The 22538-nt window shown below is 35.6% G+C and overlaps 1 protein-coding gene across 1 annotated transcript in view; it reads left to right on the forward strand.

The window, feature by feature from the left end:
* The window catches only part of RSPO3 (R-spondin 3), a 76658-nt gene extending 55440 nt beyond the window's left edge, over positions 1-21218 (forward strand). Inside the window, exon 5 of the mRNA XM_022556029.3 lies at positions 20108-21218. Coding sequence (XP_022411737.1) covers positions 20108-20301 — 194 coding nt within the window. The 3' untranslated portion in view covers positions 20302-21218. The remainder of the gene's footprint in view (positions 1-20107) is intronic.
* Positions 21219-22538: the final 1320 nt, after the last annotated feature.

A 22538-nucleotide genomic window follows, 5' to 3' on the forward strand; every position in this document is an offset into this window, starting at 1 on the left:
ATTTTTTTGTTATAAGCAGTGTGTATTTATAATCAAGAAACATCACTATTATTTTAAAACACATTTAAAGTGCCCATTTGAAAATTATATGCTGTTGGATGCTTCGTAATGTTAAACAGATGCAGACATAAAGACAAAAGCAAATTCCAGAGTATTTTTGCAGCCATGAAACCACCATAAAAAGAGGTTTGTGACCCCAATGTTACCTTAACATTGTCTTCAGCATTTCATATTTAATTATAGTAGATTACTCACCAATATAATAAATATAGATTTATGAGATACTTTAATGTTCTTAAAACAAATGAAAACCACCCAAGAGGAGCCTCACCAACCCTGAGGTTGTCCAGATTGCATTGGCTAAGATTAAGTGGAAGATCATTCATCTCCAAGGGTCATGCAATTAATCTCAGAGTGGGAGTTAAAGCAATGACTAAGCAGAAAAAGAAGCTGAAGTACAAGCCTGTAACAAAAGGAATTGAAGCTCCAGTGTCAGGGAACTTGTTATTTCCTTTTTCTTGGTGAGTAGACCTAAATGCTCACTCCTTACTATCAGCTTCTTTGTGTCCTAAAATCCCACTTGTTTTAGGTCAGCCATTTTTCATGACTCTTCTTAATATGGTCAAGCAGATGGAAAGAATAAGCCTTTAAAAGAGCACAACGTGGGGCTTCCCTGGTGGCGCAGTGGTTGAGAGTCCGCCTGCCGATGCAGGGGACACGGGTTCGTGCTCCGGTCTGGGAAGATCCCACATGCCGCGGAGCGGCTGGGCCCGTGAGCCATGGCCGCTGAGCTTGCGCGTCCGGAGCCTGTGCAACGGGAGAGGCTGCAACAGTGAGAGGCCCGCGTACCGCAAAAAAAAAAAGAGTAAAATGTGTTTTAATGTCTAGGAAAGGGGGAAAAAAAGCACTTTATCTTAGGAGTCACCAGAAAGAAATTTAGGTTGAAATTACGATAATCCAGGGTTTGGATAATGAAAAACCTCAAGACACATTTTAAAGAAGAAATATTTTACTCTAGGGTTTATATATTTATTTAATTTTAAATAAAAGTCAAAGTTCATCTTCATTTAACTCAGGTGACACCCGTTACAAGGTATGAATTCCTTGTAGCTGAATTACTATACTCTTGATAATCCCTGTGATTCTCTGTGGCAGAAAATTTTTATTTCTAATAAACACTACCTGTTTCCACCCCTTCCACTCTACTAAGATTCTCAAACCTTACATTTTAAGCCAAGACTCTTTCTGAACTTGCTCTTTTCCTTCATGGTAGAGTCTTCCTCTAACTGGGGAGAATTCTGACCCAAGGTTGGCCTGCGTTTGGGGTTTTTAATGTGATGTGCCACGGCTGATGGCTCACAAAAGTGACTGCTAAGTCTGCTGCTCATGTCAGTGTTCCCACTGGATATTTTGCTCATTCTTTGGGAATTTAGAAGAATAACAAATAACCAACAAATCATCAAAAACTATAACATGTTACCCAATTCTTGGGAATAAGCCAATGAGACTAAAATCTGCTTAAATGTCACAAATGTGAATTCCCAGCCTTTCAAGCTACCAAATTGTACCAAACACTCACTGATGACAATTCCTTACCTCAGCTGTACAGAAGAGGCACATTCATCTGGTTAGCTGTCAACCATGAGAGTCCGTCTCCTTCTTAAACCCAGCTGGTCATCCAGCAGACAGGACCTGTGTATTTGCCCAGAGACAGCAGAAGATAAGTACCCTGTCAAAAAGAGGACGTGGATACAAATGTAATCTGGGATTCGTTGGAGGTTGGCACCAAATGTTCCATGCCAGTAATAAGTTCTGGTCACAAGAACTTAACTCTATATTCTATTAGAATTTTTGATAAGGTGTGAACATAGTAAGTCAGGAACTATAAAGATGAATAATCAAAGCTAGGTGAAAAACTAAATTGATGAAACAGGAACTGAAAAGAAGTTTTTAAAAATGTAAATTAAAAAGATTTGCATCTACTTTCTCTTTTTTTATAACTTGAGTAAAAGAGATGAAAGACAAAGGGAGAAAGGACTCACAAGAAGCCAAACTTTTTACAAATGTGCTTGTTTTTCCTCAAAAGTCAATTATTTAATGGCTGTCCAGGGAAGGGAGTCAGAGCCAAGTAGTGGTCTTAAAGTTTTGTTTTTGTTATTGGCGTTTTGCTGGGTTTTTTAATGATAGAATAGAATAATAAATTTTATTTCACTAGTATTAGTCTCAGTCTGTTGGATACAGTCCTTTGACTCATTTCTGAAATAGAAATGAAGTGTGAAATGAAACTGGTATTAATAGAATATTAATAGGTATTTACTTAGCTGCTCTTCTAGGGCTTTACATCCTATGAGAGAGTCTATAGTCATCTTTAATCCAAATATTGAAATGTTAACTAATTCTATTTCACTGTATAGATTTTTAAGCAGTAGATTGTATATTATAGTTAAGTAGTAACATTTTATAGAATTTGGGTTGGACAACAACTTTAAATATTACAAACAACTCCTTGAGATTCTCTAACATATACACACATGCTTTTTACTTACTAAACTCATAACAGAATATATGTCTTAAGGCAGCTTTAATTTGAGTCCTACTTTTTTCACATAATAATAAAAATGAAAGATAAGTAATATGATTAAATTTGGGGCAACTTAAATTTTAGGTACCTCTTCGAGATTTTCCTAAAATGATTGGAAGTCTGATAAATTAAAAATATTCTCCATGCTATAAATATGCTCAATTATAAGTCAAAATAAATAGTAGAGTATCTGTTTACTATAAATTTTCAAAGAAAGACATTCTGGACTAAGGGTCAACATCACCATGATACAACATTTATTGCCTTGTATTACATATTATGTATAATATAATAATATTATATATATAATCTTAGGCATTTCCAAAAGATATTTACCTTTTGTGAGCTTCTATAAATCAATAAAATACATGGATATACAAAATACATGTTGTTCTAGATTTCAACTAGATTTTTTCATATTATACTTCAAAAGTATGAAAATATCACTGAGAAAGGAGCATCTGTGTCTTTTCACATATAACTTTTCTTGATTATTCCTAAGAAAGCAGACTAAACATGCAGTTCTGACAAAATGCAGCATCGCATTTTGATTTCTGGTTAGCTCAGAAGCCTTCACTGGCTGAAAAAAGTCTCTGAAAAGGGCAAAACTTTCTGACCTCAGGAGGTTCTGATAGGAAGAACTGAAGCAATGAACACCATGAGTACAGAAAACATTGGAATAAATTCCCCAAAGTTCTGTAACCACATTGGTGTGGGCGCATGGAGGAAGGCATAATTTCATTCTTAAAGAATCTCCCTGTCTTCACATTTTTCTCATTTCTCTTAAAGCTGATCTTGCAGATGATACACTCCAGATGAATTTCTGCTTAATAGGAATCCTTGTTCACAAATTGACACTGAAAATGTATGCACCATATACAAAAAAGTAAGATGGGAAGGACCCATCTTGTTTCACAATTTGTCTTATAATTAATCAGATCATTTTTAGGAAAAGCAAATTTTCGGTTCTCACAAGAATTGGATAAGTATTAGAGGTATGACTTTTTAAAAAATTAGTATTTCTGACACAGCTGCTTTTTGCAGGCTTGGTCACCAGTAAATTCTATTTCTCCAAATTTCGAGGAATAAAGTTGCCAGAAAGAAATCTGTGGTGCTTATGTTCTAACAGTCTGTCTAGACAAGTTAGATGCTATTCAGAGCCAAGATGATCCATTCAGGTTACCTAGAGCATCTGAATAGTAGGATAGTGGTCTTCAAAACCATTTTTGGCATATATTTATGAACTGAAATATGAGAAAACCATTACAAAGTTTGGGCTCATATTAGTTTTCTACTGCTGCCATAAATTACCAAAAATATAGTATCTTCAACAACACAAATGTATCATCTTACAGTTCTATATGTCAGAAGACAAACACATGCCTAATTAGGTTAAAATCAGTGTGTCCACAGGGCAGTGTTTGTTTCTAGTAGCGCTGGGGAAAATTCACTTCCTTGCCTTTTCCAGCCTGTATAGATGGCCCACATTCCTTGGCTCAGGGCCTCTTCCTTCTCCTTCAAAGCTACAAATGGCAGGGTGAGCCCTTTGCACATAGCATCTCTCTGGCCCTCTCTTCTGCCTCTTCTTCCTTGTAAGTTCTTTTAAGGACTCATGAATTAGACTGGGCCTACCTAGATAATCCCAGATATTCTATCCATCTCAAAGTCAGCTGATTAGCAACTTTAATTCCATCTGCAACCTTAATTCCCATCTGCCATGTAAAGTAGCATATTCATAGGTTCCAGCATTAGGACACGGACATCTTTGGGAGGCTATTATTCTGCCTGCCACACGGCTGTTCCAGTAAAGTAGATCATGCTTCTTAGAAATTTGAAGGGCTCCCAATTTACATAATGCTCTCTGAATGGACCCTGGGTAAATAAATGATTACCAAGCCAAGGACCAAACATCAACTAGCATTGCTCCTTTTTATGAAGTGAACATTTACGGTGATGACTTCCTCCATAAGAAATTGTTGACAGATTCGGCTAAGTCTGCCCAGTTCTTTCATTACTCTGCCTGTGTGTCCCCTCTGACTATCTCTCACTGATTTAAAAAGGAAAGTTAATCCTTCTCATAAACAGACTGTAGAAAATATGACAAAATCCATCATCCCTAACTCATCATGCATGTGTTGTGCATATTAATCAGTGGACAAACCGAAGCTTAGAAAATTGGAAGCTGGATGTGATGGAACCATGAGTAAGCCTTGTATCCTTACTGCTTCCAGCTGGGGTGACGTAATGATGCCATGCCTCATATAGAACAGTTTTATTTACTGGATCACATCATCACCAAAAGCAAAGATTCCTTTACTAAAAAGAATATAAAGAAACTGACAAAGCAATATAATTGTGGCAAAGGCAAACTAAGTCTGATAAATAACTTGATGTCCTACTAGAAAATCTGTTTTTATGAACAGAATTGTCGTTAAACTCTTTTGCTGTTTAAGCCTTGTGGTATCACCGCTTGTCTAGCTCTGTATGATTCTGGCATTGAACACTCTGCCTATTCATCCTTTCTTGTGACTTTATGTGTTGAGTTACTACTGTATGCCAGGAACCATGCTAGATGCAAGAAGTGAAAATGACAAGGAAGATACACAAATCTGTATGAGACTCACTTAAGAGTTCACAATTTCATGTGAGAGTTAGTTGTAAACAAATAATGGCAAAATAGACAGATGGGTACAATGTTCTGGAAACAGAGGAGGTAAAGTGTTATTGGCTCTTGAAAAGCACGTAGAATTCTTCCAGCTAAAGAAGCTTTCCATTAAGGACGAGCATCTAAGGCACAAAAGCAAGAAAGAATGTGATGTGATCAGATATTCATGAGACATGTGGTATAGCTGAAGCAAAGGCAAATTAGGGTAAAAAATAACACTACAAAATAGACTAGAGTCAGATTCTGAAGGGCCTTCTAAGCTATGTATTCCCAACTTTGGAAATACAGGCACAGGGGAGATTACAAAAAACAAGAGACCAACAGGAACAGCAGAGCAGCCCTCCGTGCTATAAGGGGGTAACCTGACAGCAAAGTGGAAAACAGCTGGAAGCAAAAAAATGCAGTGTCCCTAGTTTTGCAGAATTACACTCTGGAGATGGTAAGAGGCTTGAACTAAATGAGAATGAAGAGACAATAACATGTTTGAGCAATACATAAGGAGTAAGATTTTTAAAATTTTAAAGCAGATGGACTTGAGTGGGTTAAGGACTTCCACCAAAAGTCTTAAAAAATTAAGGTTTTATTTTAGTCAAATTAGGGCTCTTCTGTTTTCAAAGGTGATTTGATTTACTCAACTGTTTTATATCTTCATAGAGACCACCACCACCATCATATCATCATTATTTTAGCGGTTATAATTTTATTATTTTTTCAATTTTCTAAGTAGTTATATATCATTTGTTCCTCACACCTATCCCAAGTAGTGAGAAGAATAGGAATTATCTGTTCGTGTGTATAAATGAGTCAACTGAATCACAGAAAGCGCTTCACTTAAGGTCACATTGCTGCTAAGTAATATAGCCAAGTCTAAAATATACATTTTCTGATACCCATTTCAGATGTTTGACATTTAATTGAATGCCACACATATTTTTAAGCACATATTTTTTTAAATGAGGTCTTGAGAGTTTAAGCAACATCCCCCAAGGATAGAAAATGACTAAATGGTTTGGCAGAGAATCAGACTCAGATCTTTCTAACTTCAAAGTCCAAGGTCATAGAAGCTATACTTGACTGCATCCCTACTCACCTGCTGGAGAATAACTGGGGAAGGCTTCATGGAGGAAGCAGCCTTTGAAATGTATCTTAAAGGATGTATATAGGCAAGGAGTGATTTTCAAAACATTTAACAACTAGTACAGCAAAATATGTTAATATATTAATCCATGTATGAATCAAAAATGTAAAATATATTAACATACATAAAGAATACAACTGCTTATTATGTGTTGTGAGCAGTAGCAAAAATCATCTATTAGAGCATTCAGTGATCTCTGAAATATTTGCTGATTTTTAGAAATCATGGGTATTGTTTTCTGTTAGGAGAGATTCATCACCCACACCTAGACCTGTTCATACTCAGGGAAGGCTGCCGGGGAGACAGCCTTCTGTGCTTCACTCCTCAAGGCCTGTGCATCTAAAAAGCACCAATAGAGTTTGCAGGGCCCCAAAATGTACTTGATTAAGGGTGGCCAAGGTGTAATAGAGAAGAAAGGATTCTTCTTCCCATCCCCTCAATCCCCAGCACAGCAAAGAGATAAATCTGCCAATCTTACTCCTGCCATCCTTAAATATTCTTACTCCTCAGCATTTTTAATCACCTCCTGACTACTACCCTTTTTCCTAAAAGTCCCCTGGAGATAAGGGAAGGGTTTATATCAATCATTGGTCATATATTCCCCTTTCTACCTTCATATGGTCTTCAGGGACACAGGAAGATTGTGCACTTTGCTCAGAAGGTAAAAAACCAAAACATGGGATATTAAAAACTATTTATTCCTTTAGAACATTTTTTTCTATTTCATTTGGCCTTTTTATTTCCAAGAGCATCTTATTTGATTCTTAAATACTCAATTAAACAATAAGGATTCGTTTTTGTGGAGATGGTGTTAAGACAGATTTCATTCCTTCAGAAACTGTTACAGTTTCTTTCATTTTCAGCTCATTTGCTTAAGTCCTTCCTAGACTTTCTCTCGTTAATTGCATTACACGTGCCATTTGCTGCCCTTGCTACACCCTCTTAAATTGACAGTTTCATCATATTACCCAAGGGCCCTTCCTTTTGGTGGAATTCCACCGAACACAAAATTCAATGGATTACAACAAAAGCCACAGTCAGTCAAAACTCAAGGGGAAATCAAGCTTCTGAGACTGTGCAGTACCACTTCAAAAGCCCTAAGATTGGGCCAAGATGAGCCAGGGTCATATTTCATTATTTTAAAAGAAGACAACATTCCCTACTCCACCAAATAAAGCATCATTTGTGCCTGCTATAGAAGATAATTTAAGGAAGAAAAAAGCTATTTCGCCATCTTTCAACTTTTCATAATCATCCAAGTCCCTTCCTTTCCTCCTCCATTTCCCCACTCTCTCCCTGACCACCTCTTATTCTCCAGTCTCAGAAAAATTTTCTTAGGCCACTCTTTCCTAGTTTTGGGCTGAGAGGTTGTCCACATTCCCAGCCTCAGGGAAACCTTAGAGCCTTCAAATCCCTAAAACTGTTCTAGAATTTAAGTTCCTTCTCACAATAGAAGAGAGGATCCTCTGTAACCTCTCTGTCGCAACCTGGACTCCTAAGTTCTCTACTTGATACAGCCTTAGGGATACTCTAGTTATTCGTCATTGGTTTGGTCCCAAAGATGATCTTCTAGAGCATGACAAGTTAAAATTATTTCCCTGCAACCATGATGCAGCTCTCTGGAGTGGATTGTAGTCACTTGAAACCAATATTGTATGGAAGTGGCTAACTGGCAGAGGACTCCATAATAATAAATGTCATTTATTAAGACAAGTTGTTCAAAATACTGGGTAATCACAGCATGCTTGCATATGTGATAATAACACCAAAAGCATCTCTCTCTATGTCTGTCCTTCCCCGTCTCTCCCTCAAATAGAATGACAAGCATTAAATCAAGAAAAGGGAGCATTATTCATCTTTTCATTTAATTTTTTCAACCAATATTTATTGAGTCACTACTGTGTACAGGCTCATGCCAAAGAGAAAGGCAAAGCTGCCACATTCTTTGGAGCAATGGTAGCAGTGCTTACCCGTGTACCAGGTATGGAGGCCTCCTATGCCTCCAGGTTCTCTGTGCACAAAATTATGCAAATGAATCAGGAACCCACTGCTGGAAGCCCCAACGTTATCCACCCCACCTGAAATAACCCATCCTGTGAATTGTATTTTCTTTCTGAATAGTTTTATAGGGAAACAAAATTAAGGTTGAGTTTCTACAAAGATAAGTTCATCATATTTACAGTTATTACTACATTGTTCTTCCTATTTTATAAAAAGTAGAAGCATAATTCAATATCATCATGACCTATTAAAAAGGGCCTGGAAATATAGATCAAAATTCAGTAGATAATATATGTAGATAATACATAAAATATACACTTAGGGACCCAATCAAAACAATGGAAGGAAATGGACTAATTAGCAGCAAAGAAAGAAGAGTGAAATTGGACTTCTCACGATAATGTCAATGTTAGGAGGGGAAGTCTACATGTAAAAGTTTGAGTATCCAAAGAATGAACATAATTCTTTAAATTCTTCTGCATTAATCAGATGCTTATTAGAGCACCACGTTCTATTTTTCCCACAACATTTTGAAAGTTTGCAAAGAAAAAAAGAAAGGGTACAACTTAAGTTAAATTTAATTTAACATATGGAAAATACGTTTGATAAGAAAAAGGTAAAAGTCACATAACTTAGCAGAGTCTCTTAATTTTAAAGGTTCGGGTTTCTGAAGAACTCTTGTGATTGGCTAAATCTCCTTTCAGACTTACTGAAAATTAAATTGGAAAACAGGCTTTCTGTCTTTGAATTAATATTTTTAAATCCACCAGAAAAATAGAACTTTTCCATCTGTGGTGGGAAGGGGCCTATAAATAAATATGTGCATACGTATTTATATGTATACACAAACCTACACACACATTTGTTGCACATGTGTCTACTCTCCCAACTCCTCCCCCACACTAACATGCATCAATACGATGAGAAAGGAAGTACAATGAAAAACTGTAAAATGAGATGTGGTAAAATATTACTAATCTCAATTATAGGGTGGATATTTCTAGATTAGTGAACACTCAACTGCCAAAAACTTTTAAAGAAATTAAATCATTTGTATTCCATTCAAGTATATGTAACCACTGTTGATGAAATAATTACAAGGAGCTACCTTGTTGCTTATGGAAATGCATGTGAAAAGTATTTCTAATTAAGAACAGATATTCACACGAACAGAGTGAGAGAAAAAGTACTTAAAACAGCTTGTGTTATCTGCTACAGGTGAAATACACCCCATATTATCTTATTTACATTAATGAAGAAACTTTATTTCTTGCAAATTTTAATATAGTAGAGGCTACATGGGGTACTCTATGTTTTCTAAGCTATTTAAGAAGTCAATAGTTTGGGATAGAATCTGTAACAAAAAAAGAAAGAAAATACTAAAACTAGTATTACTGAAACTAGTATTAATAGTGAAAACATTTGAGAATGTACTGAAGTTGCATTAAAAAAATTAGCTTTACATAAGTAATCAATAAATTGCTGAAAATACTAAATTATAACTATAAAAGAGTGTGACATCTTTACTAAAAATATGGAGTAGCACACACTAGATAAAACGCTTGGTAGTTGTTTTCCCCCCTGTGATGTAATTCCAGATTAGAGTTACATTTTTCCTCCATCAAGCAGTAAAAAGCTTCAAAGGAAAGAAAGAGTGGGATGTGGTAGAATGAGAATTAGACAGCACAGTCAACTAGTGCATAAAATGATAAAAGTGACTAGAATAATATCGACATTTCTTGTATAATCAGTCACTGCCAATGTGTCAGCAAGTATGAGGCCATCTCCTCCTGTCAATACAACCGAGTACACAATTTGGGTAAGGGAGGAAGTACAGCACAGTCAAACATGCCTATCAACACTTCTTTTTTTGTCTCAGAAGAACAAAATTCTGAGACAAGTTCTTGGACCAAATGGAAATTTATCCAAATGAAAGTCAAATGATAAATGCCAAGAGAATATTCTTTCTTTGGAATTCTTTCAGTTCTTCAATTTAACCAGCTGGAATGAATTTTCAAGTAGCATTCTGTTCAGACTTTTGAAATGAAGGACTTTCCTGTTAATTGGAAAACTATATTTCATGAAAGATGAAGACAGTGCTCTTGGCTTAGTGATTCTCTTTAAAAAAAAAAAAAAAGGCGTTTGGTGGATATTTACCATAAACAGATTCCAGAACCTGTATTTCAAGTATGAAAGACTGAACTGTGAACCTACACACCTAACTGAAGAAAAATGGGAAAATTCAAATACCAGTGTTATTCTGACTAAGCTCTACATGAATACACACTGTCATTGTGTTCTCTCATGAGAGGAATATGTGAGGATGAAAAACAGTTTTAAAATATCAATTGTTAATTTTCAGAATCAAATATTGATATAACTGAGGTTTTTGGTTCTCTAAGGTAAATGAATTGGGTAAGTCAACAAATTTAAGCGTTCTTTATTGTGTTACTTTAGCATGTGTTAGTGGGACTGGGGTAGGATGATTGTCAACTCAGAAAGATTTAGAGCAAGAGAATGAAAATTCACCAAGAAAAGTTCACCAAGAAAAACATTTTTAAGACTCAGATTTTCAAAGCAGTCAACACTTCAGGCAGTACTTTCAACTTATTGTTGACTAGTGGTATATTAAATAAAGTTGTTACATTTAAAATTTAAATTGAGGACTTCCCTGGTGGTCCAGTGGTTAAGACTCTGCATTTCCACTGCAGGGAGCCCAGGTTCGATCCCTGGTCGGGGAACTAAGATCCCACATGCCGCGCAGCTCAGCCAAAAGAAAAAAAAAAAATTTAATGACACAGAAGTAGGAAAAATAATTTATCACAAAAATATGAAATGTTTTTTAAACATTCATTATAGTGAAGTATTAAAGAAATCATTGCCCATACTTCTTAAAGGAATCACTCAAAAGATGGTCTGACAATTGTGTATTCTGCTTTTAAAATAATTTTGTAGGAAATCCTATCCATAATAAACTATCTTACATACTTTAAGTCTGGCAATATGCATATGATAGGAATTTTCAAAGAGGCTATTCCTAGAAAAAAACTGGGTGGTGTTTTTTATATTTAAATTGCTGCAATAAAAATTTTAAAGGATGATATGAAAAAAATTTTGACGTAAACATTCCATAGACTCATACATATTCTCTACCTTGATGTATAAGATGGTAGCCTATAGCAGCAGTCAACATGAGTTGAGGGTGGGCTGTGAGGAGGGAGACAAGGTAGAGAATGAGTGTTACAACAAAGATAAACACATCAATTAATTTCCAAGATACTCATTAATACTTCGAGAAGACTGGTCTCTACTGAAAATTTTGGGAGGACACTCAACAATGCTACTAGGCAGGTTTCAACGGTTTTTGAAATAGCGGTGCCAGCCATATCACTGTCTAATTTCTGAAGATAAGCAATATACACATATCCTCGTAAATTCATAAACAGTATGTGAAACAATCAAAATATCATATGCAGAGTCATTTTTTGTAAAGAGAGCAGTAATAGTCATTTCACAAGCTACTCATGAATTTCATGGCAAAAGTAATGAACAAAATTTGACTGATTTAATAGGTGAAATTTACCAACACGTTCTTTGACAGCAAATGAAAATCAGAATAAGTTTACTTGCTTATCCAATAGATGAAATTGTATAAGACCCAAGCTCTAGTTCAAAACACACTATGCAAACATGCTTAGATCAGGAAATTTTCAGCATGTAAATTGTATGTGATTTAGTTTCCAAGAATTTTGTAATCTAACCTAATATGCTGGGTAGAATTTCAAAGTGAAGTTAAGAAATTTTGCACTGAAAAAAAAAACAACACTGAACTTACTAATTTCAAGTGAACTTTCAAACAAAAGGTAGTTGATTCAAAAGAAATTAGCCCACATAAAAGAATACTGAGCTTAAAATAGTTATGTAATGTAAATCGTAATGCACTGTTATATTTTTTAAATATTATAAAGTAAAATACAGGATACCCTTTACTTTTATAATGAGTAAATTGTAAATATTGCAAATAGTAAAACATTTTGGGTTTCTTTTTTCTCCTTGCACTTTTAACTGTTCTTTTAATACTGATGACTTACAACAAGAAGGCATCAATAGTATGCAGTATCCAGTATCTCTGACAGCTCCCTTGGCACTCTAGGTAATGTCCCTTTTGAGTGCAAGAAGTCCAGGGTAGCATTCTAGACAGCAGAACCATGAAGATGGACTGGAGTTGCGTTTGGGGGAAAGGCACATGGAAAGTTCTGTTAGGACGTGGAGCGAGAATTCAAAATTTCAGATCTTGAATCTTCAGTAATGAAACTATTTAAGCAACACAGGGGAAAAAATCTGTAAAGGCCTATTGACCACAATCAATTCATAAGGAGAGTATTTGATTTGGCAAAAGCAAGTTGATTATGCTGAAGCATATTATGGAAATATAGATTCTGAAAAGTTGTTATTATTGGTGTTTATGATATCTGCCATAAAATGAAATTATTTATAATGGGACTGCCTTCAAGCTTCGGTAGGATTGTGAAATTTAAATTCATACAGTTTTTCTTTCTCTTTTTCTGATATTAAATGTAACAAAGTATAAAAATCTCTGATAATTTTATTAGAATTTCAAAAATGTAATAGTGGTAGTTTTAAAAGTCAAATAAAGTTTCTAAGTTAGATATGAATGATAAGATATATATATGTATGCAATATCCTACCTCTATGTGATTGGGAGACGAGTGGAAATAATGAAAACTAAACAGACTTGTAGCAATAAAACAGAAGAGGGTAGAGCATGAGGTAACTGGATGGTGAAGACACAAAACATCTACTGCAAAGTGCTCTTAGGTTCTGAGGAGCAACTGGCAGCTCAGGAAACTGAAGTTTCAAGAGGTCAAGTAAGTATGTTCTAATATTTACAAAACCTCTATGTTTTCCTGTTAGTCCACACCCACACACTGTCTTTTCTTTTTTGTTTTTTTGTATTCAGTAGTTTAAGTGTGAAATAAAACAAGAATACAAGGATGTCGTGTCACATTGTGCTCTATTGAGACACAGTTGTGGAGGCAGAGGAACACGGCGGTTAAGAAGAGCCCTCGTTTTCCTCATCTTCCCATGGAGGTTATAATAGGGCTTATAGACACAGTGCTCGCTCTTAGAAGTATGCCTGGCACATGGAAGTGTTCATTAATTTTTAGTTATCTGTCATTGCTCTTACTATTTTTAAAAACAGACAGCTCAAGTCATCTTCTCCTTGATTATTGCAACAGGATTACTAATTGGGAGTTTAAGGAGCAAAGAGAGGAGAACCATAAATAATCCAGCTTAAGAGAAAGTTAGAAGAGTGAGGAAGATTTCCCTGAAGGGGTGACATGTGAGTACTTAAGTCTGAGTTAGCGCAAGGGATACTAGAGAATGCATTCTAGGGAAATGAATCAAACATACGGGATCTGTAAACACTGTGAGTGTGGCAGGTGAAGTGCAGAGGTGACTAGGAAGAGAAGGATGAGGTCTTCAAGGTTGCTGACTACATAAGCAGGGGCCAGGTCACAGGACAAGCATCCTGGGCGCCATGGCAAGAAGTTTGGGTTTATCTTCTTTCATGTCAGAAAATTTACACTCAGTGCCTTTCAGTCAGGACAGACTTGTTTCAGAATCCCCAAAAGAATGACACAAATAGATTAACATCTCTTACATTAACCATTTTCAATTGGTGGCAAAATGTTATTTCAGTCTTAATATCTTTGCAAAAATGGGCTCAAGGTAACTCCCCAAATTACAGCACGTAGCAGAGCATGTAATGATACATCAAATTATTTTTCTGCAAATAGTTACTCAGAAGCATCTTGGAAGTTAAATGGAAGTACAATTGAACTAATTCATGTATTAAACTATGGTTGACCCTTAAACAACTTCAGAGGGTTAATCCAAGTATAATTTATTGTCGCCCTCCATATCCATTGTTCCTCTGCATCTGGGGATTTAACCAACCAGAAGCTATAGTACTGTAATATTACTGTTGAAAAATATCCATGTATAAGTGGATCTTCACAGTTCAAACCTGTGTTGTTTAAGGATCACCTGTACAGAGTAGATAAATCAGGTAGCTTAAATTTCCATTTGGAGAAATTGTCGCCTATTTTTTTTTTAAACCTATCATTCTTTCATATTTTCCCTTTATTTGGAATAAATTCCTGAGTTAAAATAATAGCAAAGAAATAAGTGTTTCTATTTTATTAAAACAAAAACAAAACAAAACAAAAGGTTTTAATGCATTTCTCATGTCAGTTCTATTTGGGAATAATATAGCTGAGAAGGAATTTGGCCTTGCTGACTTTCAGCTCTGTTCTTCACCACTGGGTCAAGCTGTCCTGTCCTGTGCCCACAGTTCAAAGACCCTTAAATATGTATTTACACGATAAATCGTATTTGCTGAAGAGGTTATACTGTAGCAATTTCCCCTCCTTTGTGAAATTTCTTCAGTGATGTCTTAACAAAAAGGAAAAAAGTTGGAATTTTCATCCTCTATACATAAATTTCAGGTCCAACTCTAGATCCAAAATTCATCAGATTAACCCCATTTTCACGCCACTTGTGTTCTTTTGAAGGTATAAAGCCTTGCCTTTCCAGTTGAATTTCCTTCTACACCCAATAAAGAGAAACTACCTAGCAATAAATTTTGTACTTTTGATGGGATATTTATTTAATTGGTTTGAATCATAGATTCAGTCATATTTAGTCCTCAGTTTAGAGTGTAGGATACATTCTCAGCTTTTTGAAAAAGTCTTGGAAGTGGAGCTACTTAAGCTCAATAGCTCCCCTTAGTGGTATCTTGCAAGAAATTCACCAAGAAGCAGCTTTTATAAAGACTTGGACACAGATATTTCTAAACATCTGGAAAACTGTGAACTGATATTCATAATTTGAATAATTCTCAATAAATAAATTATATTTGTGATTCTAAGGAGAACAACTCTTTTATTCATAACCACATTATATTTAAAAGGGTGATTGAGCATTTTCTGTGGTTTTTATTTTTACTTGGAACTTAAAATATGTTATATGTAATTTAGGAAATATAATTCAGGATCATTTCCTTCTCTCTTTGTTCTTTTTAATATGTTTATTCTTTTCAGTTCATATTTCCTTGATATATTTTAAAAAGACTATCTGCAACTAATTTTTCTTTTGTATCTAGGTGTCTATTCCAAATGCACCTAATCAGAAAACTTGACTTAAAAATTAGTAGCTACAGTAAGTCAAAAAACATATTTGATATCCATGGGAAAAAATATAAGGAAAGAAATGATAAGCCATGTGATATGAAATAAACTTTTTGAGGGTATATGTTTAAGGAAATTGGATCTTCTGTTTATCTACAGCTATGGTTCTTAAATGAAGCTGCACATAAGAATAAACTGGCGGTGAACATGTTTTTAACTGTAGGTTCCTGGGCCCATCATGAAAACTACTGAATCATGATCTCCAGGAGTGGCACTAGGAATCTGTATTTTTCAGAGTCATCTGCGCTTGGAAACCTGGTCTGCAGAAGGCCCTAGGAGGTGTTTACATAAATGGCTATATACTACTGTATTAATAGAAAGTAACTTCAGGATCTCAAAAATGTCAATCATCTACTCAATTATGTGACACTGTCTTGCAACAGAATCTTAAATAATACGCGGCTATATGGTCTTCACATAGACTTTAGCTACTCTTTTAAAAGTTAAGGCTCAAAAATAAATACCAGTCATTACCAATACTCACTTTATGGGTTCTTATTACTTATAGAAGTGTTTCTGAAATAGAAAATAAGGTCACATGTTAAACTAGTTACAGAAACACCCAAACTCTGCTTTGCTCTCAGATTCTGATACTTGCCCTTCTCCAGTTTTCAGTACCACTGGTCCTCAGGACAAACTCCCCAAATGGCAATCAAGTCCTGTCTATTGTTCCAGCTTCTCTGGGTAATATACTGTATATAGACTCTGATCAAACCAAGGAAGTCTACTTCAGTTCCCCAGATTCACCATGTTCTTGCATGCCTTCATGCCATTGACATATTGTTCTCTGCCTACCGTGCCCTTTTCCCCTCTTCAGCCTGGCAAACTCTCACTAATTCTTTAAAGCTCAGCTCAAACATCACCACATCTGGGGAATCTTTTTCGATCTCCATTGGCAGAGTTCAATGCTTTTCTTGGTCTGCAACCAGTAGATCTTGTGCATGCTTCAAATTTTGCATTAGTGTGTGACTATATTTATTGTGTCTGTCTCTATATCTCACTTGTATCCCCAGGTTTTAGCCCACCCTTTGGCATGGGATAGAGGTTTAATTTGTGTTTGTGTAATGAGTTATTAACATTCGTTTTCATTTCTCCCATGGTTAATGTGTGCCATGCACTATGCTAAGTGTTTTACAAGCATCTCACGCAATCCTTAAAAAGTTTAGCAAGTAGTAATGATTATCCACATTTTAAATATCAGACAGTTAATCCCGAGAGATATCAACAACTTGCCAAAAGTCACACAAATAGCTGGTGGCAGACCTAGAATTTGAACACCATGTTTTTTTGACTCTAAAGACAGTGTTCTTTTTTTTTATTTTATTTTATTTTTTCTTATACAGCTGGTTCTTATTAGTTATCTGTTTTATACATATTAGTGTATATATGTCAATCCCAATCTCCCAATTCATCCCACCACCACCACCCCTGCCCCCCGCTTTCCCCCCTTGGTGCCCATACATTTGTTCTCTACATATGTAAGACAGTGTTCTTAAACATTACATTTCTATGCAAAGGCTCAGATTGTACTTGATTGCTAATAGCAATTTCTTTTTGTTGGTTTCTATGCAAAGTCCACCCATGAGGGTGGAACATCGAGGGAAGATGAACATTCTTTTAATCATTGGAACACTCTACAACACAATTCTGGTGCGCGTGTGTGTGTGCACACACATAATCAATGAATGACAAAACACAAACATATATATGTAAGATTGTGATAACTGGAATGCTTAGTTTGCATAATTACCCAAAAAAGTATAAAAATAACTATTGACCACATCAATGAAAAGTCACCAGAATAGAAAAAGAAATCCTCTTTAATGAAAACCTTACCAAATTTCCCAAATTGCATGTGATTTTTTAATGGACTAGAGCCACTCTTCTGCATTTTTATTTCTTGGACAAGAGGAAAATATATTACTTACGCAAAAGGGTAGTTAGCATTTCCAACCACTAACACATGGCCTGTAAAAAGTAATAATCACATTTTTCTATTGTGCAATAGCCCTCTGTTGGGCAACAACAATGCACAATGTGCTAGTTTCCTGTTACTTTAGTAGAACCTCCTCTTTCACTCACCACCCAGACTAAATAGTTATTCCTTGGATAATAAAACTATGATACTGGGTTTCAAGCTATTTCCAAGAATGTTTCTGCCCATATTAAGAAATAATCATATCAGTTTGCTAATAAGCAGAAATGCACTGTAAGTTGAGTACATTGTCACATGTAGCTAGAAAACATATAAATCAATCTCTGACCAAGAAAGAAACAATATATTTTTTACATGTCCAAAACTTTATGGTTGGGATCACAGCTGTAAGATGTTGGACCATCATCAAGAGAACAATGTTAAACACTGAACTTTTGGATACTTTCCATAAAAATAACATTTTGTTTGGGGTCAGTAGTTTTTTTGGAACTTTGGAATGATTTTCACTGACAATATTTTTAGAGCTGAGCTTGAACACCTCCAAAATGCTCTTCAGAATGGAAATATTATGTAATCTAACCTTTGCAGCCATGTCCTTCAGAAAATCAAGCACACACCATAAAAACCAGCATTGCTCTCTTTCAGTTCATGCAGATTTGTGAAAACTAAATTATGGTACATATTCAAGAAAGTAAATTAACTCTTCAGTTTTCTCTTTTTAGTTACTAAGTTTATGTCAGGTCTTCAAATGTGTAAAGCCAGCATAAAAAAAAAAAACACCCTGAATTTCTTCTGTAGAAATCTTATCAATCCAGCAATATTCTTTTAAGTGAAAAGAATAATGGAATTGGTGAATCAATATACAACTAGTCAACCCTAGACATACAGTCAACTCTAATATTGTTTGCTCATCTCTACATATCCAAAATAATTTGACTGATATTTATTTTACGTGGTCTGAGTTCTCATTTTTGTTAACTGTCCTTTTAGAGTCCAAAATTTGGAGGTGTGTTATGTTGAGCCCAACAAGGCAAGTTTTCATAAAGTAACTGGAAGGTTTTGTAAATATAGTCTCAGGCAAAGCTAGCTGCGGCATAAAATCCGAGGAGACTGTGTTGGCCGAGTTTACGAATGCAGTATTAATATTGGTTCCTAGAATTCCATAACCAGAGCTCAAGAAAAGGAAAGCCAAACCACTGAATTCAATATTTGCAGCCTATTTCAGGACGTGAAAATATTTTGGTTCTGTCATGCAGATAATTTATCCAAAATACTTTTGTCCAAAGTGACTTTTTGTAGACCAAAACTAATTTCAGATTTTACATGGCTCAGTGTGTAGGGATACACCCAATCAGAATTTCTCCCACACCAAGGAGTAATTTGTTCCTAGTTTTCATTTACTATATTGATTTGAATCAGTAATTTTTCACTGGGATATGTGTATGAATGGAGGTTACTAAAACCATGCCCTTGAAATTATTTTACACTGTAGGTTGTATGTGTAAAATGTTAACGTGATAATAAAATATCTAGTTAATTCACTAATTTGAAATTTAAAAAAACAATTCATCTAATTTGGTGCCAGACTCATGCATTTTGATCAAATTACTCTCTTCTAAAACTGTTAACAGTTCCGCAAGTCCAATAGAATAAAATCCATTTCTTCACCCTGGCTCCAGTCTTTCTTGCAATATGCTTTTCTGCATCAAAACCTTTAAAGTCGTGTTGATTCCACTTTTCAAAATGTCTAAGAGTGTGAATCTGAATAAATCTGTGCTTCAAACCCAGTTCAAGGTCAAGGTCCTCCATGGAATCCAGTATATTCCAATCAATATCTACTCATTTAGTTGATAGAGACACAAAGTCCCTGCCCTGGTAGCTAATACCATAGGGTTATCGATAAGTTATAGACACAGCTACCCCTGCATGTAGAGAATTTGTGATGGAAATTAATTTCAACATATAAATACTTGCATTAAAATATAGTTATCCTGGTATTCCTCATGAACCTTTATTTCCATATTTTTATGCAAATTAATTCTCTTTTAGTAGATGGCATGTAGATATATCAGCATATTGCAAGTATGTAACTGCTACTTGGACAATTTTGAAAACAAAATAGTGCCTTATGTAGGAGCCAGATAACGTATAGACATTAATAAATTTCTTAGATGGCAAGAAATCTATTCAATAATTTCTATTAAATATCCATAAATAGCTATCATGTAAAATAATATTCATATCAAACTTATAGCAATAGAACCATCTGGAATTCAGAACTATCATATATTAATTGCTTCATTATATGTTGTATGTGTTTCATGTTTACATTGCTTGAAATATAGCACAGCCTTCATAAAGACTAGTTGAATGAATGATTTAAATAGTAGATATTTGGTATCTGTGGGCATGGTATGCAACCTAAAAGAAATTCAACTAGTTTTTAAAAACTTAGAATAACCAAATAGAAGATGATTGAATGTTTTTTTAAAGGTGTATCCTTTCATTTCAGGAAAAAAAGGAAGGGAGAGAAAAAGAAAAAAACTTAATAAAGAAGAAAGTAAGGATGCAATACCTGATAACAAAGGTCTGGAGCCCAGCAGAGAAACTCCAGAGCAACGAGAAAACAAAGACAAACAGCAGCAGAAGAAGCGAAAGGTCCAAGATAAACAACAGAAATCGGTATCAGTCAGCACTGTACACTAGAGTCCCATGAGATTGTTGTAAACTCGTGATGCTGCTATCTCCACCAGATGCCCAGGACAGGTGCTCTAGCCATTAGGACCACAAATGGACAAAGTGTCAGTTACTGCTCAGTCTAAACAACATTCCAGATAGTTGCTATATTCTTCATACAAGCATAGTTAACAACAAAGAGCCGGAAGTTCAAAGAAGGGATGTTTTTGAATGGTTATCTTACGCGCTTCTGTGCATTTTTAAGAGACAAGAAATTTTGTACATAATCATCAATAGGCTATAAGATGTAACAACATAATGACGACATCTGGAGAAGCAACATCTTTTTCCTATAAAAGTATTTTTTTGAGCTATTTGTTTAAAGAAGCAAATGATAGTTCTGCAAATTCAAAGGTATGGTATCCCTTCAAAAGAAACAGGAGATCAGAGGAGAGAAACATCTTTCAAAGGACAGTGTTGTTTTGTGCAGGAAATCTAGAGAGTGCTCAGATATTAGGGCCTGGCATTTGGAATCATAGGAATTATCACCACAGAAACAACTGTTATAAGCTTGGTTCTCTTGCCCTCATTTGTCCTTCTGCAAGAAGCATGAGAGTGCACATATTTACAGAATTAAATATACTGTATGGGATTGGCAAAATGTGGAAGAAACCATAGAGTTGGAGATGACTTTTGTGCTTTCCAAAACTGTGAAGGGTTGTGATTACCTGGAACAGGTCTCCAGTCTATGTCAGCACTGTGTGGTTCAGCCTCTGCTACCCCTTGGGTTATATAAGTCTGTAAACATGTACCTGTAAGTTACTTCCAAAAACAAATCATACTTATTAGAAGAAAATTCTGATTTCATAGAAAATGAAAACTAGAGCAAGGAAAATATAACATGTTTGCAGAGTCATGTGTTTTCTTTCTCTCTCAGTGCAGTGGGGGTGGGGGTGGGGAGCAACCTTATTACCTGCTTAATGGTCCACCTGGAACTGAAAGGGATACTGCTTCCTAACAGAGTGTATCTGATGGGGGGAAAGCCACCACAATAAATATATTTGTTGATAGTTTTTAAAGCTTTGTTCATTTTGTTTTTTTAGAAAATTGTTACTCTTAGAGACTCCTGAATTAGGGAAGAGGATTCTGTATCCTATGTAATTCAGAACATATTACATTTCTCAGTGTTTGCTTTTGGAATCCACTGTTATCTGAGCCATTGGAGATTTACTTACAAGGTATTAGGAGATATTTATTCAATTTGTTTTCTTATTTTGATCAAAAAATTCTAGTTATAGGTGCAGGGGCCTCCCTAAATGATTTCACTACTCCCCCTTCATTGCCTCACAATTAGCATCTTTTCTTGTGTGTCAGCTCCTCCTGCATCTTGAACATTTGGCCTTTTCTTCTCCATATTTTCTAAGTCTGTGGATCTCTTTTAGGGGTTGAAGTCACCCTAGCTGGAGGCCTCACCAGTATTTCAAAGAGGACACAGCCAGCCCAGGGCAGAAGGAGGCATGTGCCACAGAATCTCATGACCCACCATAACCTTCCTGTTGTCATGGAAGGACACACAGCTTGCCTGTCCACCAGGCTTCCTAGCCCTCTAAAGATCAGTGCTTTCTGAAGAGCTGGCAATGAATCTGGTTTCTGGCTGCTTATTTCTGGTCATTCTTTCTCCACCAGCTGTACTGTTCATATGGACTATTTGGCTTAATTCTCTTTTCCTCTTCCAAGATATAAAATTTTTGAATGATGTGTTCCTGTTTCTTACTCTGGTGTTTTCTTTTCTTGTCCACATGAGATGTGTTTCAACTAACTAGATATATTCCCAATGTATAAAAATAATTCTATCTTCACCTATAATTTATGTCACTAAGGAGAAACAATTCTTTTCCTACTGAGCTATATTAGGTGGAAGTATATTCCCATCTTCTAGAACTTTGGGGTGGTCTCTATCACCATCTTTGTCCTCGATCTTACGTAGTCAAGCATACGTGGCCAAATTATTTTTGTGTATTTTCTATGTTTACCACTGTCTTCATTCTTTCAACAAGCAATTACTGGGAAGGTCTACGCCTGCATATGCAGTACTGGGATAAAGGTTAAATAAACTAGGACACAACAGTCGTGGCAAATGACTATCATGTCTTCCCAGGTGTTTTGACTCAAGACTTTTACCCTGTGGTCCCCCAGACAATGGCAGATAATCTAAATCCTTGAAGCAGCATGTAATTACAGGTAGAAATATTACAAAGGAAAAAGAA

The sequence above is a fragment of the Delphinapterus leucas genome, chromosome 12, assembly GCF_059928025.1.
Source record: "Delphinapterus leucas isolate spDelLeu-1000000601 "Yukka" chromosome 12, BTC_Dleu_Yukka2, whole genome shotgun sequence".
NCBI lineage: Eukaryota > Metazoa > Chordata > Mammalia > Artiodactyla > Monodontidae > Delphinapterus > Delphinapterus leucas.